We start from the raw sequence: 24,793 nt of genomic DNA on the forward strand, positions 1-24,793 counted from the left end.
ATGATTTTTATTATTTTATTTTTAGTCAATTTGAAGATACCCTTTCACTCAAGTATTGCAACAATCCAACTAAAATGGTAGTTTCCTTATGCTAATTGTTTAATGACTTGAAGACTAATGTCTTATCACAATAAAACACAAAGCATTGATGCTGTAGAATGGTAAAAGCCGTAAAAATCCATTTTGGGGGAAACTGAGAGCAGTGCGTTTGCCGGTTTTTAATTAGAAAATGTTACGTTGTATAATCTCCACACTTTTCAACAAAGCAAAACACATTATATTTAACGAACTGATTTTAAATATTCATGTGAAACTATGCAATGATTGAATAAACCTAAACACATTGTATTTTTAAAAAGGCACCTACGTGGACAGCTGTGCAGTACCTTCGTTTCACACGCTAGAATTTATCGTAGGGTATATAATTTCCTAGGACGGTTGGAGAAAATCCTGCGTTTAATTTTTATGTTTAACGTGTCGGTAGGTGAAATTGTTTTTACGTATCTTAACAATCTCTTCTAGTGTCCTAATAATAGGGTTCAGTTTCTGCAGAACCTGTCGCCGTCTGCGCATCCAGCGACTTGCAAACATGTGCACTGCAGCAACACGAGATTGAACATATGATTTCATTTGTGTATTGCTCATTCTTGGCAGAGTTTTTCTTATCTACTTTGAGAGATTTTTTAATAATAATAGCCCGTGGGGTCGATAAACTGCCAATGCTGCTAAAAAAGAAGCACTATTTAGCTAGAAGCTAAGTGGCTAATTTAATCGACCGTTGGAGACAGGGGCTTTAGCTTTGAAAAGTCGGTTGCATATTTAATCAAATTATTCTGAGTAAACGTAGTTTGTTTTTTGATAATATTATTTCTCTTTCAGATTTGTTAGCGCAGTCAGGCACATAGACTGCAGAGATGAAGGCCAAGAAAAAGAAGAGACAGGATGATTTCCAGAAGGTGAAGTTAAAGGTGGGAAAGAGAAAGCCCAGAGCTGATAATGCCACCAACACCAGCTTTCGCACAAAGGGAATCGTCCTACCCGAACAGCTGACAAGAGACACGAGTGGCCCCACCACACACAGACGGCTTGGAATAAATGTAAGGTCTTCCTCCTCCTACTTCAGAATACAACAAACTCAGACTGCATTCACTGCATTTGTTTACTTCCATTGTATTACCAGGACCTCCTGTCTCAGCTCCACCACTACAATGCCAATGTGAAACATAGTGCCTTGCTGGGTTTGAGAGAGTTGCTGTCCCTTAATCCATCACTGTTAGAGCAACATCTGTCTCGTCTGATCTCTGAAGTGGGAGCTGTTTTCACGGATAAGGATGCCAATGTTCGCGTGGCATCTACACGCGTGCTCAGGTAGGAGAAACTGGAACATTAATAGAACTCTAAAATAAAAATAACATATTTGTCTTTTGCTTTTGTCTTTATCAAACTGTCTAAATTGCTTCCAGGTTCATTGCACAGTCTGTGCCTGCAGATCGAGTGGCTCCGTTTTTCCCTCTCCTCAGTGCCCACCTGTCGTGCGCTATGACCCACATTGAAACAGGCATTCAGGAGGATGCCATGAATGTCCTTGATGTGTTGCTGGAGCACTACCCGGCTCTGCTGGCATCTCGGCCTGCCATACTCCTTACTAATTTCCTAGAGCTGATCTCTCACAGACAAAACAGTGGCAGTGTCAAAAAGGCCCATGACGCCAAGGGGCGAACCTGGGCTCTGTCAGTCTGTCCTAACAGGGCTGTGACCAGCCAACAGTGGCGACTCTCTGTACTCCTTAGGTATGGAGACCACATGCAGATAGAAGTCAGAATTATGATTTTCTTTTTTTTTGTTCAGAATCTAACTTTGTACATCTCCACCTTTGTCCCAGACTTGGACGTTTTCTGCAGGCAGTAGTTGAAGAAAGACCATCACAAGCAGGTGACATTTCTACCCCAAATGAAGGAGTGTTTGACTCCAGTAGAAAGGGACGGATTACACCTCTGTATCTCAACTGGGAAGAGCTCACATACAGCAAGACTGGAGTTAAAGTGTATGAGCATTCTGGAGCCAAACCTTCTCCACGTTCCACCTTTCGGCTCAGGTACAATGCCTGTACAAACAGCAATCACTCACAGTTTAACCACTTGTAATCCATGTTGACCTTATGTCTTCTTTTAACGTCTTACCACAAAGACCTGAGGTGGATACTGGAGCTGGGATGCATGAAGGTCTAGACTCAGCAGAGGCTGTTCAGACCTTTGCAGCTACTCTGGTACCTCTTCTTCTGGAAGTGTGGGTTGAGGCCAGTGCTAGTGACAGTCCGTGGAACAACGCTGAGGGCGCTCACCTTCTCACGCCGGATACCATGTCAGTATTGTTCCAGGTGTTGTCAATTCTGCAGGTGTTGAGAAAACTAGCTCCACAGCAGGAACACCAAGATGCACTGGTGAGATAAGGGGGGGACTTGTTATTTTTGGGAAGATAGTTGCTATAAATTACAGACTGTTTTTTGTTTATGTAGGATGCTTGGTTTCACAAAGAGTACTTGGGGGATTTTGAGCAGCATTTCATGAAAAACTTTCCTTATGGCTCTCAAGACACCCCCAAACACAAAAAGAAGTCTGATCTCAAAAGGTAGAATTTTTTTGTTAAATTGTGACACAAACATAATATTTAACTACAATGCATTATAATAAGTACGCAAAACATGGTTAATAATTTGCATGCATAAAAAGCCCAGGCTCTTTCTATTGTTTTACCTTCAGGAGTAAACAGACTGCTGCCATTCCAGCTCCGACTGTGGAACCTCTGGCCTTAAACATCACACTTTGCCAGGTCATGGTGTCTCTCAGCCAAAGGCAAGAACTTGGCCACGAGACGGATGGGGACTGGCTGGCACCACTGAGGACATTTGTCAGAGACACTCTGGGCAGCGGGGTAAAACTGAGCTACAGGCAGCTGCACATGTTGCTGGGTACCGTGTGGAAGATGGTGCTCACGCATGGGAGCAAAAGTAAGCATGCGTTAGGTATTTGTAAATGTGTGTCTGATTTAGCTTAGTTTGTTTAAGGGCAGTGCTCAGCTGAAAACTATTTAATTGTCTTTTGACAAGAATCTGGGTGTGTCTATACATTCTACTTTGTGTTCAAGAAAATTATGATTTTTTTTAAAAATTATTTTTAATATTTGTGTTTGTTTCTGCAGCAGTGACAGATGAACTGTTGGCTGCAGTCTACGTCTACTATAAGCAGAAGCACCTGACTCTACAGGCACGATCTCTGCTGCTGTCTTTCTACAGCAAGCTCTACCTGCAGGAACAAGGACACACACACATATCCAGGTAAGTCATTTATTTATTTATTTATTTTCTTTTAATCTGTGGGATCACATAAAGTGCATTGAGTCTCCTCTATTTTGACTCAGAAGAACAGTTTTATAGTTTTATATAAGATGTAAAATGCTGTGCTTTCATAGCGGGACTTGTCATTTCTTTGTATATCTGTAAGCATTTGGCTCAGATGCATTTCTGTGCATTGTCTCTGAAGGAGCAAGGTGCTGTGTCGATGGCTGGCATCTCTCCCCGTGCAGCTGTCCCAGATCGGCCACCGCAACCCTGCTCTCTCTGCTCAGCTCATCCTGTCCATCCAGGCAGCTGCTTCCCGGGGAAACAAGGATCTGCTCAACAGTCTGCAGACACATGCGTGCAAGCTCTATGGTACAAACACTAGACAGAGACATGTCAAAGATGTTTTGTTTTTGTTGAATGTAATAATGGTTTGATTTAGCATTTAAGATACACAAGAAGCTATTAGCAGCAGCTATTTCTACAGTTCTGGTCGCACTGGAGTGCGTAGTTTTATATCCATTGTCATTTTAAAACACTACACTGTAATACAGACACGCACAACATGGCCTCATTACAAAATAGAAAACCTAAGACCCAAGTTACACAGTAGTCTCTGTGTATAACTTTATGTCATTCGCCCCAGACAACTTCAAAAGTGAGACAGAACCCAGAGACGGAAAGCAGTAATAAGACAGAGCTCAGAGGATGGTCAGAATTTCACCAACACAAGACTCCTTTTGTCTGTGGCCTTCTTACATCAGCATGTGCGTCACAGACAGAGAGAACGCCACACACAGATACACATTATCTGGGCCTTCACTGTCGCAACCATATCGGTCTGCTTGTGTCTTTTTTTTTTTCTTGTACTAGTTAAAATATAGTCTGATTTTACTGGTTCCAGTAATCTTAATAATGCTCCATGTTCAGTCTCCCATGGGTTTAGTGCATTCCAGTTTATCCATAATTAAACTGGAAGTGTTCGTCTGTGTTTGTGAATGTAGATCCACAGGAAGGAGCTGTGGTGCTGTTACCCTCAGAGACCCAGCAACAAATGGTACATCTGCTGTACTTTCTACCCAAGATGTCTCCGTCTCTCCTGGCCAACCTGAGCTGCTGCTGCACCACTGGGCGGTTCTCTGCTGGCCTTGCTGCCTCTCTGATTCGCATCATACACTTTAGGTGAGCTTGAAGTGACCAGTAGACGTGTAGACAGCACTAAAACCATGTTAGTAAAGAGATATGTAGCTGCAGAGAAATAGTTCAGTGTTCATACACAGGAAACTTACCAGACCACTCCCGCTGGCGTCCACCAGGTGGCAGTGTTGTACCATCAAAGGGGAATTACTGACTTGTTCCTCACCAGCAAATTGACAGGCGCTGATGTCAATACCGTGCAAATGTGATATTCATCGTAGTGGTCACAATAAAAGCATTTTTTTCCTTCCATCGCACACCCACTGCTTACCTTTTCTGTGCAGTACTGCATGCAGGTCTGTGTGCACTCGTGTGTCTGACCTTATGTCAGTGGGGCAGTGTTATACAAATTTTGAGTGGAGAGAGTGCTGAGTTCAAATAGGACTGAATGTGTGTGTAGTGGCTTTGATACAAAGAGCTCTTTGGGAGCCTGGAATGCAGCGTCGTCATGGAGTATTAGACTGTCTGCATGTGCCTCCTGGGTTTCATAAAACACACGGTTATTTACGCACATTTCATACTTCTACAGATTTATCCTCCCCTCAAGTTTTTTTTTCATAACTGCATTTCCATGCACTGTCCGGGTCAATACTACGCTCTTACAAAACCTACAACACATGAAATGTGGAAAGACAGCGTGGAATGTGGTGTGGTATAACTGATGGATATGGCTGTGTATAAGTGATTAAATATCTTCTCCATGATTGCTTTGTTCAGGTCCTCTCTGGGAGGATGGTCAGTGGGGAACCAGGAAGCCGCTCTGGAGGATGTGGAGTACATCAGCTTCCTGTTCTCCACCCTCACAGGCTTCTCGTCCGACAGGCTGACTTCTCTGCAGGAGGTCTGTGACCAGAGAATCCGGCCTTGCTCCCCTCTGTCACCCCTCAGCCTCTATCCCACGCCGCTGGAGCAATTCACACACCACTGGGACATTGTTGAGGTGTGTTTTCTGCACAGACTCTAGTTTCCATATTCCGCACATGCATTCCTCTCATTGTGTCATTGCCAAACACTCAGAAAATGAAACTAGAAAGGACAGAGGTAGCTGTAACATTGTTTTGAATATAGAAAGGTGTTGATATTCTGGACACAGCTGTGGTCCGTCAGTTCCCCCCGGTCTCTTTGTCACCGTCATAGGGCTTAAAGGGGTGGAAGCTTTATCGTGACACTCCAGCTGAGAGGGGAAACTTTATCGCGTTGCACAGGTTGAAGATGTGCATTTATCGGGCATAGTGGATATGCACAAATGCTAATGAGGGCCCACGGCATGATGGGAGTGTGACATTTCTGTACAGAAATTACCGTTAACATAACTATGCCCTGAGGCAAGTGTGTGTGAGAAAGTGGGGGGCTTATAATCACTAATTCAGCTCCTCAATTAAGGCCTCAGATCCTGCGTCTCTCATCTCCCTGTCTGAGTCAATCACAGACAAGTGGCGCGAAGGAGGAGGAAGGGGACACATGGTGGCAAGGGGGGTGGCATTAAGGGACGGACTGTGTCAACTTTGGTTTGACTAATGAGATGGGATTGTTTTTAATGGCGGGGAGAATGCCAACAGGTACACAGTGCTGACACACACTGGCTTGCCCTCTCTCCTGCACAGCATACACACACACATCTCAGTGTGGTAAAAAACTAATGAGAAATTGGATTTGAAGGTAATTAGGGAAAGTTTAGTTGGATTTTTGATTTTTTTAAAAATTGAATGCAGCTTATAGATGCTGAATACTGACACTGCAAGCAGGGATTGCTTCACTATAGTCATACAGGAATGTGGAAAAGCTGGTTAATATTTATTGTGCTCTGTTTTTATCTGGTTTGTGGTAATGTAAGTTTTTATTCTGTTCTACCAGACAGATGTGACTACTGCTGGTTCTTTTCACGCCCATCATTCATGTATATTATAATATTAGTGACTAAAATCATTACTTAGTGTGCCCACCTATCACTATGCACACATACTGGTCTGTACATCTGTGTTGATTTGTTAACTAATATTTTGTTTGATTTTATAGGAAGTGTGCCACTGTCTAGAAACCCTAGGTTCAAAGTCTCAGTGCTTTGACATTCTGCAAAATGGCATTAGCAAATATCTGGTAAGAAATTCATTTTCATTAGTTTCTTTAGTTTAGTTTTTGAAATAGTCAAGGAAAAGTGAGACTGAGGCTCTAAGGTCTCTGTTCAACCAGGTAAAGTATTCCATGGTTTGCACCTTAGACACACAACTGGTTTATCCAGTCAAGTGTCAGTTTAAATTTGGGCCTCACCTTATTCTCTGCATCAAAGGCCCTATGGCTCAGTGGTTAGAGCACTGGTCTTGTAAACCAGGGGTCGTGAGTTCGAATCTCGCTGGGGCCTTATTTATTGAATTTTTTTCAATAATTATTGATATTTATTTACATATTTAGTGTCTACACACTAGGACTAAAGTGCCTCTGATTTACAACATTTACAGAGACTGTGCAAGAGATTCTTCAAAATGAAATAGTTATAATAAAATAAGTTTAAGGTAGTACTTTTTATATTATAAATTGAGCTCTGGGCCTCTAAATGTCACCACTCTTATTTTTTACAGTGTTGGAACAATTGCTTGATTGTGCTTCTAAATGCATTAGTATAGGGTGGTTTTCAATCAGTAAATGAATCAAACTACACAAATTTATTTTTGTTATTCGGAAGCAAGTGTTTGGCTATAAATAGGTGAAATATTTTTGTTTGATTGTTTTTACACTGAATTAACATCCTGTACGTCTCTCAGACCAGGTTGGGGGTGGTTCCTGACAGTATGGCAGCAGGGCTGCTCAGAGCGGTGTCCAGATTATTGGACCCGTCTGTCCTACCCATTGATCCTGTGCTGCGCTTCTTGTCTCAGTGCTGCCTCAGTCTGCTTGCACTGCTCATCAGCCTTCAACAGGAAGCGCCTGCCGAAACCAAGCATAAAAGGTTTGTGTGTGTGGCCATTCTAGCCCATTGCTTTTGTGCATGTGCAAATAGTTTCCTGATAAAACATATTCATGACTCATTTGCAGGGAGGCCATTTGGGGTGCTTGTGTGTCTGCGATGAGCACTGTTCCTCGCCTGCTGCGTATGGTTCTGCAGTCGATGCGCGTTGGAGACCTGAGTGAGGAGGAGCTGCCACAGCTCGGGCAGATCCTGTCAATGCTGCTGCAGCACACGCCGCTTCATAACCAGCTTCTGGCAAATGCCGCTCTCCTACAGGAGATCATACAACAGCTCACGGTATACACCTGTAACTCACAGGGATTGATTTTTGTACACTTCACACTTTGTGATCATCACTCATTTTTTTAATGTGTGTGTGTGTGCGCACGTGTAGAGGTACTCCAGAGGAGTGACCAGGGAGCAGTGGATGACCGACCTGCTGTACAGTTACAGCCTCACCGTGGCTCACAGCTCCTCTTCTCACCGTGGAAACCTGGGCCTACGAGACATGTACTAACCAACACACTCGCCAGACGAGTACCTGGTGTGTTGATCAGTTCACCTCACATCTTACTCTCCACTCTGATGAACATAACAAACACCCACACAGTTCAATAGTGCTGAGGACACTTAAAGTGTTAATGAGTACTCCACATTCTTGTTTTGAGAATTTATCTGGAGAAGACTGTTTCCGGTCTTAAACTGCCCCTTTATTACTCAGTTCTTAGCATTGTTACTATTCCCCACTATGCCTCACCTGAGTATTCTTGTTGTTTAATGTTATCCAGTGTTTACTGGGAAAGCTGGTGAACTTTTATTTTATTTAAAAAAATGGTGAAAAGAAAAACAAAATAAAGCTAAATCAAAGTGCACAGTTTTATGTTTTAAGTTTTATTTTTATAACCTAACAAAAGCAAGAAATATTGAGGTATGTATTAACATAATTACACTATAAGGTTTATTGCGTAAAAAGACTACATAGCTGAGGAATACAGCTTTTCCTTGAGAAGGAAAGCACTTAAAGACCAGACTAATGTGCTGAGAGTGTGTGTGTGTGTGTGTGTCCATGGCTGCAGGTGGGCTATCTGTATGACCGGCTGTTGATAGACTGCCTCATTCTCCACAGCAGGAGGAAAGGTTATCTCAGTGTGTGTGCAAGAGTGATGGAGATCGAGTGTGTATGAGTTCCTCCACAATGGATGAAAGGTTATCTTTTACACACACAGCATTTCTGTAGACTTAACTCCACCCTGTGAGGTCATGGCTCTGATGTCACAGGGCTTAATTTTAGAGTGCTGGGCACACTGATGTTGTCTCAGCTGGCAGCCTGACGTCTTATAGCATTACTATACACATTTTTCACTCAGAGGAGTGTGTAGCTGTGCATAGCATCAGTGTTTGCCCCGGCCTCTGGTCCCCTGTCCAGCACTGTGTGGCCTCAGGTGGTAGGAGTACTGCTTGGCTTGATTCACCACCTCGGTCAGGTGGATGCAGCCGATGCCGCTCGCTGTAAAACACACATACAATCATGTTTAAAGACTTCAGACTTAGTAAAGTGTGTGTGCGTGCGTGCGTAAGCTCTTACTCTGGCTTTCAGTGCGTAGTGGCATGTCCAGCAGCAGCTGAGAGTGTGAGCCCCTTAATGAACGCCCCCGTCTTGCCATGGAGTTGCCTAAAGCACGATCAGGAATTCAATTTTATTCTTTGTTTCATCAAAGCTTCATTGATATTTGTGGTCAAATCTTGTGACGTGTTTTAAGTCCAACAGTGGAAGAGGCAAACCCTGTGAGAGCAATAACTGGCTGAACTGGTCAGGCCACATCAGTACAGAGGTGTGAAGATGTCTTTATATTTTGATGTGACGATGACTTCTTTAACAAAGGCCCTATAGCTCAGTGGTTAGAGCACTGGTCTTGTAAACCAGGGGTCGCGAGTTCGAATCTCGCTGGGGCCTCACATTTTAGTTTTTGCTCTTAATTATTCATTTTTGTCCCCCAAATAGCAAACAGTAGGCACAGACAAACTAGTGCTCCGAAAGTGGAACGACAGTGCACTTGGCCACTCCTCACTGATCTTAATTCTCTAGGTAGTTCCAACAAATTAAAAATTAGAGCTTTACCATTAACATTTATTTTATTAATTACTTTAAAATAATTACTCCCTTCAAGTCTGCTTTCACTAACTAGCCTATTTTGTCATTAAGACAGGTAGGACTAATTATTATTATTACGCTTAATTATCTCTGTCTTCATGCTAAAAATAAGTGATGAGGTAAATACACACAAATTCATAGACAGTTAATGATAATAAAGCCTGTGGTGTAACCGAGCCCAGAGATGTGTTCAATATCCATCTGCTTTTTGTAAAATAATGACAAGGGAAGGAGATGGGATCGTGTGTGTGTGTGTGTGTGTGTGTGTGAGCTGAGGATAGCTCCACGAAGTCGCCTGACATTCCCTCTGACAGCTCTGAACTTTTCACAGTGCCAGGTCTGTCAGGGAAAGACAGAGAGAGCGAGGGAGGTGAAGTGAGCAGGGGGAGGGGAAAACCCTCGTCAGAAGGTAGGGTTGGAACGAGGGGGGTCTGTCTGTTTCCCTGCGTTCTAGGTACTTGTATGTTTTGGCACTGCAAGGTTTCTGCATGCTCCCATCATCACCTGCTGATGTGTGATGAAGGTCAAGCCTGTCTGTCCCGCCAGAGGTTCCACACAGGTGAACCTGTCTGATGCCGCCCCGCTACACGGACCGAAGCACCGCTGGGACGTTTACACAGGTCCCTGCTCCCAGAATCCCTTGCAGCGTGTTTTACACTGACGACCACGTTTCTGGCCCGCTGCTTGGTTTTGATCAAGATGCAAAACATATCAACGCTAGCTCATAAAGGCTCACTGACTCATGGCTGTGGTGGCCAGATGTTTTTGCATAAGCTGGTTTTAGGCATAAAGGTCCTGCTGGGCACATTGGTATCCATTTAACCTACCAGTCAAAGTCAAATTGACACTCAAATACTAATTTCATTGTGCATCAGTTTCCTAACTCACTGAAGCAATTTTAATAAACTAAGTGATGGATTCATCTTCATATTAAGGTGAATATTCAAACATGTAAATGATCTCACCATAGATACTCTGAAGCACTGAGCTCTTACTCGACGCCGGTTTGGCAGGTGGGGCTCTGATCTCCATCGTCTTCCTGTTATAGGTGTGGTTTGACTCACTTAACACAACCTCTTCATGGGCCGCATCTTGTCTCTTTCTGTGTGTGTGAAACCTACACACATACACACACACACTTCAATAAAAACCATCTCAGACGGCGTTCAAAGGTCTAAAAGCTGGCAACTCCTGACACTAAAACTCACTAAGTAAACAGAGTTCATTCAAGGCAGTTAATAGGCAGCACATACAGAATATAATTGTGACGCTGAATGGAAACAGAGGGTCTCCTGCGGTGGACTGGCAGCCTCTAAGAGGAACACAGAGTGTGTTAGGGTGAGAGAACGGCAAAAGGAGGCTGCTGGTAGCTATTAGAGCAGCACGGCTGAACTTTTAGCCTCTTGTTAAACAACTATGAAAGCTCTAGATTATAGAGCGTCTGCGCCCTGACTCCTTGTCTCACCGATCTCTCACGCTCCCCCTCCACCGCGCGAGCATTGATGGCATCCAGACTGAGGATGAGGAGGGGGGTGTTGCAGGGGCACATGCGGGCACCACATGGTACTGACACAACTGGCTGGGCTTCAGCCCCGCGCGGCGCGCTAACCTTCGCCAAGCTCGCTGGATGACGCGCGCGGCCTCGCTCCTCCTCCCGCGCTGCTCGCCGTGGGTGCGCGTGGAGGCGGCCGCGTGCGTGGCAGGCTGACTCCGTCGCCACGCACCTCCGTGGCCCGAAGCTGGACTGCTCCTTAATGAGGGGGTGCCAGTTCGCTCTTTGGGAGTGGTCCTGTCTGAAGTGGCCTCCTCGTGGATTCTGTGCTTTTGGGGAGAGGCGTGGGCATCGCGGGCGGTCACGGGAGAATCTGCGCCTCTACTGCTGGCCTCTGTTCGGTCCACAGTGCAGACACGCGTGTTTGACGGTCGTTCCCTGACTCTGGGCATCAGCGGGGGTCTGGGTTTGAGGCTCGGTGGCTGGATGCAGCTGACAGGTGACAGAAGCTCCCTCAGCCTGGTGGTCCGAGCACTGCACACAGGGTCACTGCTCCTCAGGCCGGGCTCACGCACCTCATGGGGTTTTGCTGCTTTGCTGCGTCTCGACGATCTGCTCTTTTGGGCTTTGGAGACAGAGTTTAAAGAAGCTCCTTGATAAAAATATACTGTAATTCCAAATTAACAAGACAGAATCACATTTTAAAGTTCAGGCTGCATAAAAGAGTTAAAGAGAGAGAAACATTTCTACCTGTTTGTTTCTCCTCTTTGTTCTTAGGGCTGTCAGCTTTGAATGACTTCTTTGCTTCCACCACAGAATCATTCATAGATAGGTCCTCTATAATGTTCACTAAGCCGCGCTTCTCCTGCTCCACTCTCACAGGTGAAACCTTCCACTTCTCTGCAGTAGAAACTGATCCTTGCCGCACAGCTTCTCGTCTCCTCTGTTCTTCTTCTCGCTTCCTACATGCAAAAAATATATGGCATGTTTTATATACATTTTCATGAGCTACACGAACAAAGGCCAAGGCAGGAAAAACAGGACATACTGGCGTATTTCATGAAGTGACGAGGGTGGCGCTTGAAATATTCGGAGAACTTTGTAACAAAAAACATCTCAAAACAAACTTTCAGTGTGAAACACCAAGAAAAGACTCGCCAACGCTCTGTCCTAAAACAAAAGGTGCACGACAACAAAGGTGAGCAAATGACAAAAGTAACCAGCTGAAAAAGACAAAGACAGGAGGAAGATGTATGTGTGTGCAGGGATGACAGAAGGAAAGACCGATATGGAGAGAGTGTGGCTGTGCAGGTGAGAAGAGGGCGACAGTGACGGATAGTGAAGACAGAAACACGGAGTGAGGGATGGATGCTAATGACTTACGAACGAACAACTCACTTGGCTGCATCCTTGCGCAGCTGCTCGTGCCTCATGAGGAGCTGCTTCCTCTCCCGGAACGCCTTGCGGACGGTGTATCCCTTGTAAACGGCCTGGATGGTGGCGGCGGCGATGTCCTGGATGGCGGCGATGGACAGAGCGCCGTGCTCCAGCATGAACTGGGTCACCTCGCTGTGCCCCCCCAGCAGGGCGTAGTCCAGCGGCGTGTACCGCTCCTCCGTGTGCTCCATGTGGTTGGGGAAGGCGCTGTAGCCCAGCAGCAGCTTCACGGCGTCCAGGTAGCCGTTGTTACACGACCAGTGGAGAGCGGTCCGTCCCTGAGAGCGCATAAGTGTTGGTATAGTGTGTGTGTGTGTGTGTGTGTGGGGAAGGGGGGGGGGTGCAACAAGACGTTACCTCTTTATCCTGTATGTTTGGATCGGCGTTGTTCTCCATGAGAACGGCCATGCAGGTGATGTAGCCTCCATAAGCGGCGCACTGCAGGGTGGTGCGTCCTGCCTGGTCCTGTTCAGCGGCACAAGAGCCGGAGCGGGAGGAAACTGGTCAGGTGCAAACATCCCCATTCCATTTCTGCCTGTGTGCCCACGTACCTGCACGTTGGGGCTGATGCCGTTCTCCATCAGTATCTGGCAGACTTCAGCGTTTCCTCCCAGAGCCGCCCAGTGCAGCGCCGTGTGCCCGTCCACGTCCACCAGATCCACGCTCGCAGAACCTGGATCCAGTGCATGCTTCAGTACTGGTGTCCGACCCACAGGCCTAACAATGAATGCACGAGGGGCGCCCACCTTTGATGAGCGTGAGGATGACATCCCTGTGTCCCATCTCGCAGGCGCGGAACAGCGGCGTGTGCTTCATCACGTCCAGCGAGTCCACCATGGCGCCTCTGTCCAGCAGCAGCTTCACCGTGCTCACGTGACCCGACAGCGAGGCCGCGTGCAGCGCTGCGTGACCGCAAACACAAGGTCCGGAATCTGAGCGGACAGTAGAGACCCCGCGCCCTGTTCTGCGGCTGAAGCCCGGTCAGCGGGGGGTTAAACAGGCCCAGACGTTTGCGTCCACGCCCCCCCCCCCTCTAAAGTCCCCAGACAGCGCAGGCTGGAGTCAAGTGTGTGGAAGTGATCCGGACACCAGTCAGCTCCACTGCCCTTCACACCGTCTCATTAGCGGGACGCGGCCGTTATGCATGCATAAACAAGCGACTGTCTGGCTGAGCGGTGGGACTTCTGCCAGGGGGATTATGCATCCAAACAGCCCCGCGGGTCCGAGCGCGCCAGCGTGTCATGCGCGTCTGCATATGCATGCGTAGTTTGTCAGACGACAGCGCTGGCAGTGGCGAGAGTCCGCTCAGCGAGCGTGCACTAATTCTGCTGACAGCATCACTGCCCTCCCTCAGCCTTGCAGACTCCCTCACACCTCGGGGGGAATCCCCCGTCTCACCATCAGGCCTCATCTTAAACAAGGAGCCAGCCTGTGAGGGACGTGGGTGGAAGCAGTTACAGTTACAGTTTCTCAGCACTCACCGGTGCCGCCGTACTTGTCGGCCATGTTGATGTCAATATGAGGCGTCAGGGACAGCATGGTGCAGATCACATCATCGCTACCCTTCCCGGCGGCCCACATGAACGCCGTCCGTCCCTCCAGGTCCGGTTCATCCTTCACGGACGGGTGGGACAGGAACACACCAACCGTCTCCTACACACGGGAAACAACGGCTAAACTCTACTTATACTATATGTAGAATAGTAAAAGTCAGAATTCGGCCTTTTCAAAAGTCACACTTTTGATTTGCCTTTGCGGCCTGACTACAAACAACAAGACATCGACAGAATGAGACGTGGTGTTTTGGGTTAAGTAGTGTAACGCTGACGCAGCAGGTTTTACAGCTCGGCGTGCTCATGACTCACAGCGTTGTTGCTCTGAGCCCCGTAGTGCAGAGGTGTCGCTCCTTGGCTGTCTGAGGGAATGGAGCCTGATGTGTTTCTCTCCAGCAGCAGGTGGACGATTTTGGCGTGTCCTGGAAAAAACGCGCCCGCGTTAGTGGGAACGCGAGGACACGGACGAGGAGGAACCGCTCAGCTACTTAAAACAAAATCGAAGTCCACATATGTCAGCTGGTCTACTCGTTATATGAACCATACACCCAGAGGATCTGCAGCCATTTTCATGTCAGCACATACAGGACCTAATGCTTTGTTTGACCGCTTCACTAGCGCTTCCGTCCCCGGAGCAGTTCAGTCGCAACAAAACAGAATCAACAAAACATAAAATTAAATAGGACATAATCTTATCATGTGTGCAATAAACTATCCATTTTGGCTGCGACTCGGTTCAACCAGTAAAAATTCGATCAGATTACAAGTTTGTGCCACTGATAATGGGAGAATTCACACACAGAGCAGCAGAAGCTTGCAAATATGTGTTGTATGCGTATTTCTATGTATAAATTAAGCGTGGATCAGAGATGCCAGTACCAAATGGGAGTACACTGTGCAAAGCATCAGTAGCACAAATTAAAGTTGGTGTGAAGATGTTTTGTCAAGAAAAGTGTGATTTTTTTGTCATCACGGACAAATGTTTTTACGCAAATGGGAAAGACTGGGATCGGAACTGAGGTTTTGGTGAAAGCGGAGCCATTAATCATGTCGCCGTCGGTGGGTCACACTGGGTCAGTTTATTAACTCACCGAGCAGAGCGGCCCAGTGCAGCGGCGTTCTGAAGAGATTATCGTAAGCTGTCACATTACAGCCCTCGTAGGACGTCAGCACCTCCACCACGGCCTCGTTACCGTCGGCAACGGCGAAGTGCAGGGGTGTCCTCCCCTCATAGTCCTGCCAGTTCAACAGGGACTCGGTGGGAGCTGCTTCCTTCACACATTCGGGCAGGATAGACATGATGGTGATGATGGTGATGATGATGATGAGTATGATGATGATGATGGTGTCATCCTGGTGTGTTCGCATGTGCACAGTGTTGTGTTACCAGTATACAGCGGACGGTCTGCGTGGCGCTGGGCTCCTGGCTGTGCGCGGCCCAGTGCAGTGGGATTTTGCCCTCGCTGTCCGGGATGCCGATGTTGGAGTCGTGCTTGATGAGCAGGCGAACGTGCTCCGGCCGGTTGTAGAACGCCGACCAGTGCAGGGCGGTTTGCTGCGAAGGCGCAAAGAGAAACGGCGCCGGAATGAGTGAATGGAGCTGAAAACCGAGGAGCCTGTAAGTTCCACTTTTCCATTTATGTTGATAGAAATGACTCCGCTGCGACGCGGCCAGGAAATCTACGCGCCGCACAAAGCCGCCATTGAAGACCCGGCAGTGGGCCGCGATTGCAGCGCAGATAAAGCCTCAATGACGGCTACTGAGCTATTCTGAGATTTGCAGAAACCACCGTCATCTGACACGATGATGCATGTTGCATTAATACAAAACTCACCACTGATGTCAGATGCGCATCAGCCCCAGAACACAGAGGACTGTGTGTTTTGTGTTTGTAGTCTTATCAGCGGAGTTTGCATCTCGGTGGTTACGCATGTAGCAGAACCAATTCCTGCAGCTTCTAACAGACGCCCGCACTGACTGCTTCCTAACTGGCCGACAAACTCTGGACAGCCAACAATCTGTTTGTGTGCATTCACATGGAAGCACCTTATTCTTGTCTTGTGTGTCCACCTCTCCGGGGCCGATGTGCTTGAGCAGCAGGGCCAGGGCTTTAGGGGAGGGGTGACGCGTAGCCAGGTGCAGCGGGGTCATCTCCTCCAGGTCTTTCTGCAGCCAGTTAGCGCGTCTGGACAGCAGCAGCTTCAGGAAACGCACGTTCCCCTGTCACACGCGAGGGGAACTGGGTTAAAAAGACGCTCCGCTCCAGCGTTTTTCTCGATATTAGCCATGAACCAGCAACAATGACACACGATTACACGATTACACACACACACACACACACACACACACACACACACACACACACACACACACACACACACACACACACACACACACACACACACACACACACACACTCTGTCCAGGCTTTTAGCGACGTCTGGTTCAATCCACAGGTCATCCATCTCTGCTCCTCCTCCTGTCTCTCTCTGCTGGGCATGTGAGGTGAGTTGTTAAACAGTAACCGCTGGCTTGGTGGTCAGCCACTGTCCCCTCACGTCCTCCTCCTCCTCCCCCTCCTCCCCCCACCGGCAGGCCGCGGGCCGATGTCCTGTACGACGGCTGTCAGAGCGCCGCGTGCCGCCGCGTGTCGCATCAGCGTGTTTGGTACGTTTCTTAACACCTCCACAACCTGACAGATCTGTCTGGCGTGTGAGCATGCATCTCGACTGTGGGCAAGTGTGTGTGTTCTTGTCGTCCCTATTCTCAGTCCAATTAGATCCGTAATCCCTGGCCTCTCTCGCTGTCTCAGCCATTTATTGATCAGATGTCCAAGAGACAGGGCAACCCCCCTCCACACACACACACACACACACACACACACACACACACACACACACACACACACACACACACACACACACACACACACACACACACACACACACACACACACACACGCCACGTATGAAAGACACCCCACCCCCCCATTACCTTGCTTTTTTTCAATGATTTGTGGATTAGTTCAGCCCCATAAAAGAAGGTTCTCATGAATAAAGCGCTACTATGAGCACCACACACTTCTGTCCTCCAGTACTTCCCTCTGGACAGAACAGGCCCTTCTGTCTAGCTCGTGTTAATACTGTGTCCGCTGGTTGTTCCACGCTTACATTTCGCAACGCACATCAATTTCCCACTTCTTTGATGTAACTGGAGAAAAAAGTACAAGACAAGTTCCTCCCAGACAACTAACAGCTTATTTATAGCGGTGGATCTGAGGTAAAGCCACAGTTAACAGCATTAGTGGTCCCACTGACCCCAAGGCGATCTGTGCGGCCACTAGGGGGCACTGGCTTCCCACTGGAGCTCACCCATTGTCACAATTGCAATTAAGCCTATGTGAGATCACACCTGTCTTTGCCTCCACATATGTATTAGTTAGCATGCGTGCGTGCGTGTTCCTGGGTGAAGCAGAAACCAGAAACTTATCGCCTTGTTTTTTTAATAATTTGTGAATTAGTTCAGCTCCATAAAAGAGGGCTCTTAAGAATAAAGAGCTACTATGAGCACCACACTGCTCTCCTCCAGTACTTCCCTCTGGAGGGAACAGACCATTCTTTCTGAAAAGGCTCTCCTTATTATTGTCACCACTGGTTGTTGTTCAGTCCACATTTTGCAATTTCCGAATATCGTAAATCAAACCTAAGAGATTAGTTCTGCCAAGACAAATAACAGCTTTTTTATAGCCGTTAGAGGTAGAATTGGGTCTCTACCACAGCAGGGCGGACACGTGTCTCCATCAGGGCGCGTGCGGCTGCTCTCACCTTCTGTGCCGCGAGGTGCAGGGCCGCGCGCTGGCTGTGGTCGGTTTTGTTGACCGAGGCGCCGGCCTTCAACAGGATCTCTGCACAATCCAGGCGATCGGCCAGCACGCAGTACATCAGAGGTGTTCGGCCAAACTGGTCCTCGCGGTCCCGCAACGACGGCTCTGCTACGAGCGGAGAGGGAGCGGCGCAGTGGTGGGTTTCAGCCACAGGGGAAGAAATTTACAGCCATCAAAATAAACATCCTTATTTATACAGAAATACAGTTAATGACGGAACTAAACTGTTTTATGAGGCAACTTCTTCTGCTTAGAATACATTTAAATGAAATTGATTTCTAAAATAAAACTTGGAACAGCAGTAATTTAAGACATATTTAATTAAACATCAACAAGGCAAAGTGCCCAGATGATTTAATTACTTTCACGGAGAAGTGGACCATTATTTAGCAAAAGGCCTGATTTGGTGCAGAAACCTGAACTCCAACCAGTTGCTGACCTTTCTGGAGATGAGAAAATTACATCTATTCTAATATTTTATATAACTAAAAATGTATTTGATTCAGTTCTTGCAATTAGATAGTTGCCATATAACCATATAATATTCTTGCTCTAGGTCCATATTATATCCTACACCCTCTATTACTATTACTATTTTACAAATGTTGCTGAACATCAAAAATCAAAATGGGTGAGAGTCAAAGTACTTTGTTAATCGTGAAAATAAAATTCAATTGAAATATATTGGTTTTGAAAGTTGATCGCTGACGCGCTGCTTACCGGTGATAAGTCTGAGGAGAGCGCTTCTGTTTCCATTGACCGCTGCAGCATGAACCTGCGAGCCCAGAGAGGCAGGTCCAGAGCTAGACGCCGCCGAGGCCTGCGACGCAAACAGATGGAAGGTCACAACTCAACCCGCAGCAACGTCAACTTATCAAGTGTTTGACACGGAGGCCTTAAGACGGGTCCCTTCTGTTCATTTAGCTACAAGCACATCCCACAAGTGGATGAATTAAATAGTTCACGCATAATTCTATATCATAATGTTTGATAAGGAATGATTTAATGAATATTCCCAATGATATAGGTTCAAGTGGAAATGTAGAAAATGTAAATAATTTTACTTCACAGATTTTTTTTTCCTCATGAAGGTAAAAGTATTATACATGTACAATCAAAGCTCAAGCTGCCACTTTAAACTTTCTCTATAGCTTCAGTGAGTAAATAAGGATCGAAGAGGAGCAAACATAAAATTAATCATGTAAATGTATTCTTTCATATAACAACACGACTCATATTTCAGACTTAACAACAACACAGACGCCACAGTGCAGTGTTTCCTGAATGACAGTCGGGAGTGTGTGTGTGTGTGTGTGTGTTTATATGTGCATGCTTTCGTGCACAGTATGTGCGTGCTCCCGCTGAGAGGGTTAAATCTCTTCCTGGCCCCACTTAAACAGAGCCCAGTGAAAGCAGGGTAATCTGTAGACAGGAAGCAGCTGGGGAGGGGGAGGCCCTGTGTGAGCGTGTAAGAGGGGGGTCTCTCTTCATGTCTTATTCATGTCTCATTAATACTGCAGCCTGACTGCGTGTGTGTGTGTGTGTGTGTGTGTGTGTGTGTGTAGAGAGAGATGTGGGACAAGCCCTGCAGGGCACAACACAGAAATCAATTATTACCCCTAAACACATAAATGCTGGAGGCACTAACTCCTGCCACAATCTGAGATTCCTCCAAGACATTTTTATTAGTGGTCGCAAAAAAACAACCGGATTCACTATGCATGAAACTAACATATACAGGAGAACAGGCAGGCTGATGACTTTACAGTAATCCTGGTCTACGAAGTGCCCCCCATCCTTCCTTCTCATCCCCTCCCCACCATCACCTCATAAACAGTGCTCCCGTAGACACTGCGTGCAGCACGGCAATTACCCATCATCCTCGGCGCTTTTCTCACGCTCTGCCTAGCGGTGGCGGAGACTTAACGCAGGTTCGTTACCGCGTTCAGGAGAGGAGGGCACGGCCGTAGATGTGGCACTCGAAGGGAGCGCGTGCGTGCGCCTCCGGCTCATGTGCCTTGTCATGGGATTGATTTTCCGTGAGAGAGAGTTTTTACAGGGGCTTTACCAAAATCAACCACAAGCATCTCCAATTTACAACGCTTACTCAGACAATAACGCACGTGCAAGTACACACAGTCGGCCAATCTTAACATCTAACACGTGTACGAATAGCTCGGACGCAGCTGCACTCATATTATGTGCAAGTCGCTGTTTTACGAATGTAACCAATAAAAACTCTTTTCAATAATTACAACCGCTCCAAACTTTCCCTCTGCTCACGTTGACCTTGATCTTTATTCATCTTGATGTTTTTTCAGTGTCAATATAAAAGCCAGCTCCAGCTGCCACAATAAAAAATATGAATTGATTTATGAATAATCTTAGACGCAGAAAAAAACAGGTATAATTTGGCCAAACACTGACATGAAGGACACACGTCAATATTTGAGTCTCTGTGCAGGCATTCAAGTCACCAAGCGCGGGCAATTAGAGTTTCATGAGGAGCTGAGTGTTTTGGAAACACCTACGGCGCATCCAATTTGGCTAAAAAGGCTTTTGCAATGCAGTGTCTGAAATCAAACAAAGGAGGGTGTAAAAACAACACCAGACCCTGTAGCGAGGTGTGGAGTGGACTCATTTAGCCATTCATACGTGTTCCTCAGGGAGCACTCCACTTGTTAATATGAAGACAATAACTCAGAGTAAAGCATTGATCACGGGCTGAAGTCCAGACCAAGTGATTGTGCATCTGTATAAGTATCGATTCATGCTGATGCTGACATTATTTTGTCTTTATTCATATTCCGTCTCATATAACCTCAGTGAGTTCAACAAAGATCTAGACACTCCCGCGAAACCTTTCAGCAACACTACAGGAGTGCTGTGCACATACACACGGCTGCCTCCTGACACAAACGCACACTCCACACACTTACTGTAACTAACACTTCAATTGATGCTATTGAGAGAGACGGGCCGAGGGGCCAGGGAGTCAGAGTGTGCCTGTGTGCTGGTTTGTGTGCCGCGTGTGTGTCTCTATGCTTCTATGACGGTGTCTGCTTTAGATAGACGACTGAGCCAGCGCATGCTGGCCGAGCGGTAGGGAACCGAGCCTGAGCCCGTGGCCTTTATTTCAATTCAACTTTTATAAATTTTATATAAACACGGCTTTATACATTAGTAAAGCGTGTTTACGGTCTTAGTCAACATGGGGTTATAACATGCGTCTATACCACCTACATGCCTGTGTGTGTATCTGCGTCTCAGAGAGCAGATGGAGGCTGCAGGGAAGGGGCCCTGGGTTTTGACTGACAGGTAAAGAGGTGGGCGGAAGGATAATATCAGCCCACGGGGATGCCCAATCTGCAAAGTCCTATTTCTGGAGAACTTCCTGGTTCCCCAAGGACCAATGAGCTGGTTCCCTCAGCTCGAGGCTGGGCCTCTGGGGCACAGCGAGGCCAATCAGCAGGGGGGGAGAAAGCTGAGTGACACAAAGATCGGCTAATTTACATCATTACCACAACGCATCCTGACAAATGAGCCCCCAAGGCATAAGCCAATCACCTGGGAGAGTAATGCAATTAGGAAGGACCAGAGCTGTCAATCTCACAGCCACGGGGGTCAAGTAGTAAAACCTGTGGCTAAAACACCCCTGTCTGCTGCCCATCATTCATACACACATATATGTATATATAGAGAGAGTGTATGATGTATAAATGTGTCCGTACTCATAGGAGACTGTCCCCTGAGCGCGTGGGTGGGAGGTGGGGTGTGCGTCTGCTTGAGGGACACGGAGATTGACTTGTGTCCTCCGAGGACTTACACCTGAGTGCACGTGCGTGCATATCTGCATACGTCTGTTTGTGTGTGTTTACATTCGCCCATGTGCTTTCGCCCACTGGGGCCCAGTGTTGTTTACGCTATGACAACAAAAGGGGGAAGAGGGCAGAACCAAGGGGGGAGCTGGAGCCGGAGCAGAATATCCCTGCATTTGAGTGGCATGTGAGCGATCGCTGCTGGTAATGAGCCTTATCTAAGTCTCATTAGGTGTAGTGATATCATACCGGAGCACTCCACTGAGTCGATAGGCTCTGCCCAGCATGTCGTTAATGTTTGTGTGTGCGTGAGGGTATTGACTTGCAGGCGATGGCGGAAATTTATAAGAGTAACACTTGCTAAACCATTTTTTTATAAGATGACTGTACATTTTAGAAGAAACGCTCTTTTAAATGCACGACTTCAGCAACAGCGAGCAGACAAACATCTCCTGTCGTCTCGTGTGTGATTCGGCTGCTGTTCGAGACACTATGAGAATTAGGAGAGCTGTGTGTTTTGTGTCATCCCATTATGTCACTAATGAGCTGCCCTCAGGAGGGAGGAGGAGAGAGACGGCGAGGCGAACAGAAAAAGACAGACGACGAAAAGGAGTGAGGGGGAGAGAGAAGGGGAAGGGGGGAGGGGAGACGACGAGAGACCAGCTTGGGGAGTTTTGCCTTTTCTCCACTCCATTCCCATGTCCCCACACCTCACAGTCTAATTGGACTAAAACTGTGATCTAATTAAATGTCCAATTAAAGTGCAGCGAGCAATGTGCCCACCGGCGAATCACAGTGGAGGGACATAATCAGCTTGAAAAACAAACAAAAAAATCAATGGAAGCGATGCAAAATTAAAAAACATGGAGAAAAGGGGACAAGGGGGAGGAGAGACTGAGGGTGAGGATGGACGGGGGAGGGACGGCGTCAAAGGTGTGCTCTGCATGAACTTTTTAGAGGACAATGCTTAATGCGTTTTTGACAATGCACATAATTTAAAGGCCCCAAATTTGGGTCTAGCAGTTTATCAAATGCATTTATGCATATATATATATATATATATATATATATATATATATATATATATATATATATATATATATATATATATATATATATATATATATATATATATTTGCATTAATAATGAGTTAAGCAGACACAAAGTACATATATTAGTATCTAAGCTCTACAAATGCAATATTCTTACTTGGAATCTTTTCAAACAAGCTGATATTCATTTTGTCTTAAAAAGGTTTAAGCTTAAATAATTATTTAAGTAAGTAAGTGACATACACTTAGTTGCTGGTTTGTTAGGTTCACCTGGTTTCACATACTAAATACCCTAAAATTGGTTAAATTAACACTTTATAAAATAGTTTCAATAGAAACTAAACATTATCAAGGATTTGTTACAGGACTTTAATGACCACATGTCATTACTTATTATATATTAGTTTAAGGCAACAACTAAGCAATACTGAAGGAAGATCTGATACTTGTGATATTTTGTGAAACCCTTGTGCTTGGCTTTCTCTCCACCTCTTTATTTAGACAGGGTGAGAGAGAGAGAGCTCTTCCTCTGATTCCATCTGTGAGTTGCTCACACACTGTGAACCCCCTATGGACAGCTTTAGTCTATAAAATATTAATGCTGGGATTCAATTCAACATTCCACCTTAATCTCCTTAACAATTAGGCTGTTACAGCAGACCAATTATGTTTGTTATATGAAGTCTCAGAGGTTTTGGCTCTTGAGAGAGAGGTAGAAACTTGTAGAACGGGGGAGAGACCAAAGTAGCGAACACGCAGTAACAAAAAAGCAAAACTCTTCTGGGATTATATAACAGTAAATTAAATCTGGGTAGCTGCTGTCTGTGTGTTGAGATCTTACCATAGCTGCATTGAGAGGGGCACTTGAGCAGATGTTCCCCAGTTTAGTGCATGGTTGGTGGGTGTGGATGCAAGTCCAGGTTCCCTACCTGGACTTGATCCTTGCTCCTGCTGAGACAGAGAAAGAGGATCACTCACCTAGTGAGAGCGGTCCACCTGTTCACACAAATAGCTGCCAGCGTAACACTGCTACTGTGTTGATAACAGGCAGAATTAGTCTGGTCTATTTTCATCATGTGTATTAATCTTTTCTTTAACTAACAGCTGTAGGTCTGGGGCTGTGGAGCCTGTGTTGAATAGAGCAGCACCTAAACAGAAACCCAATACTCCTAGTAGAAATACTGACTGCACGACACTCATCTGCCAATGTTTGAAGTAGTTTGTTGCTACTTACAAAACACATCACGATAATATATGATAGTGTTTTATTATTTGACTTTTCAAGGATCCATTGTGCATACTGTGATTGCTTTACATTTACTTATTTTTGCTGATGATGTGTTCGTATCCTACTTTAAATGAAATCTGAATAATGGATCTTCAGCTTAAAAACAGTATTTAAACAGTGCAACTGCGACTTTTACATTAACAACAGTAAAGCATCTTAGTATCCTGTGAGTAAATACACATTTTAGATTAACTGCGCTGCCAAAATATGTTTGGAGAAGGTAAATGTAGGATTGACCTCACTTCTTTTTGCGCAGAGTTGCACGAAACTGAGTCTAACACAGTATTACAATAAGTGAATCATAATGATGCAACTCCTTGTCTACAAGAGAAATCACTTATTCATAATCGTAGTAAAGAAGTGCAAGGACAATTCCCTGACAATGGCTACACTGAACACAACGTCACTGTCATTGTATTTTAACCATTCATCTTCGCTTTCTTCTTGCTCTGCGTTATATTTACCTTTTGATTGTCTTTTCTCTCAGATGAAAATCTTTGGAAAGTTTTCTTCCAAGCCGTTCCGTTGGCTCTTTACCTCCTGGGAAGCTAAATACTACAACTCCCGTTACTTTTGTAAAGCATCTATTCGCCATGTTTGTAGTTTTTCTTCTGCTCTTTCTCCACAGGTTGGTGTAC

The 24,793-nt window shown here is 46.0% G+C and overlaps 2 protein-coding genes and 2 non-coding genes across 8 annotated transcripts; 3 read left to right on the forward strand and 1 right to left on the reverse strand.

The window, feature by feature from the left end:
• The first annotated feature begins 324 nt into the window (after window positions 1-324).
• Window positions 325-8,350, forward strand: tex10 (testis expressed 10). Of its 2 annotated transcripts, none has more exons than XM_029128091.3 (16): window positions 325-480; window positions 880-1,097; window positions 1,181-1,368; window positions 1,464-1,790; window positions 1,883-2,095; window positions 2,188-2,440; window positions 2,516-2,628; window positions 2,760-3,007; window positions 3,199-3,334; window positions 3,540-3,709; window positions 4,342-4,519; window positions 5,252-5,474; window positions 6,551-6,631; window positions 7,294-7,478; window positions 7,565-7,775; window positions 7,873-8,350. In XM_029128091.3, the coding sequence occupies exons 2-16, from the start codon at window positions 915-917 to the stop codon at window positions 7,993-7,995; spliced, it is 2,832 nt and encodes a 943-aa protein (XP_028983924.1). In that variant the 5' UTR covers window positions 325-480; window positions 880-914; the 3' UTR covers window positions 7,996-8,350. The 2 variants fall into 2 exon arrangements, with proteins under 2 accessions (XP_028983924.1, XP_028983925.1); XM_029128092.3 differs by lacking the exon at window positions 325-480 and adding an exon at window positions 577-806.
• trnat-ugu (transfer RNA threonine (anticodon UGU)) lies at window positions 6,821-6,893 on the forward strand. The gene has a single exon. It is a non-coding gene; the product is annotated as a tRNA-Thr (tRNA).
• Window positions 8,351-8,429: 79 nt separating the features above from the next.
• On the reverse strand, window positions 8,430-24,749 carry invs (inversin). 4 transcript variants are annotated; one of them, XM_055503474.1, is made up of 18 exons: window positions 24,620-24,748; window positions 23,709-23,818; window positions 18,717-18,816; window positions 17,938-18,101; window positions 16,160-16,333; window positions 15,500-15,667; window positions 15,204-15,384; window positions 14,425-14,534; window positions 14,041-14,212; window positions 13,306-13,461; window positions 13,111-13,232; window positions 12,917-13,024; window positions 12,521-12,837; window positions 11,873-12,084; window positions 11,240-11,747; window positions 10,596-10,747; window positions 9,064-9,150; window positions 8,430-8,985 (listed from the first exon to the last, which is right to left on the reverse strand). In XM_055503474.1, the coding sequence occupies exons 2-18, from the start codon at window positions 23,709-23,711 to the stop codon at window positions 8,870-8,872; spliced, it is 2,850 nt and encodes a 949-aa protein (XP_055359449.1). In that variant the 5' UTR covers window positions 23,712-23,818; window positions 24,620-24,748; the 3' UTR covers window positions 8,430-8,869. The 4 variants fall into 4 exon arrangements, with proteins under 4 accessions (XP_055359449.1, XP_028983920.1, XP_028983921.1 ...); XM_029128087.3 differs by having other exon boundaries at window positions 17,938-18,104; XM_029128088.3 differs by having other exon boundaries at window positions 17,938-18,104; window positions 23,709-23,815; window positions 24,620-24,726.
• trnat-ugu (transfer RNA threonine (anticodon UGU)) lies at window positions 9,360-9,432 on the forward strand. The gene has a single exon. It is a non-coding gene; the product is annotated as a tRNA-Thr (tRNA).
• Window positions 24,750-24,793: the final 44 nt, after the last annotated feature.

Source organism: Betta splendens, chromosome 16 (assembly GCF_900634795.4).
Source record: "Betta splendens chromosome 16, fBetSpl5.4, whole genome shotgun sequence".
In the NCBI taxonomy this organism is placed as follows: Eukaryota; Metazoa; Chordata; class Actinopteri; order Anabantiformes; family Osphronemidae; genus Betta; species Betta splendens.

Coding starts and splice junctions, on each gene's coding strand:
- tex10 (XM_029128091.3), top strand. CDS start 915: ATGAAGGCCAAGAAAAAGAAGAGACAGGATGATTTCCAGAAGGTGAAG. Junction 3,008..3,198: donor GCTCACGCATGGGAGCAAAA/GTAAGCATGCGT, acceptor TTGTTTCTGCAG/CAGTGACAGATGAACTGTTG. Junction 4,520..5,251: donor ATTCGCATCATACACTTTAG/GTGAGCTTGAAG, acceptor TGCTTTGTTCAG/GTCCTCTCTGGGAGGATGGT.
- invs (XM_029128087.3), bottom strand. Junction 18,105..18,716: donor TCTCCTCAGACTTATCACCG/GTAAGCAGCGCG, acceptor CTCCGCTCGTAG/CAGAGCCGTCGTTGCGGGAC. Junction 13,462..14,040: donor CGACAAGTACGGCGGCACCG/GTGAGTGCTGAG, acceptor GCGGTCACGCAG/CGCTGCACGCGGCCTCGCTG.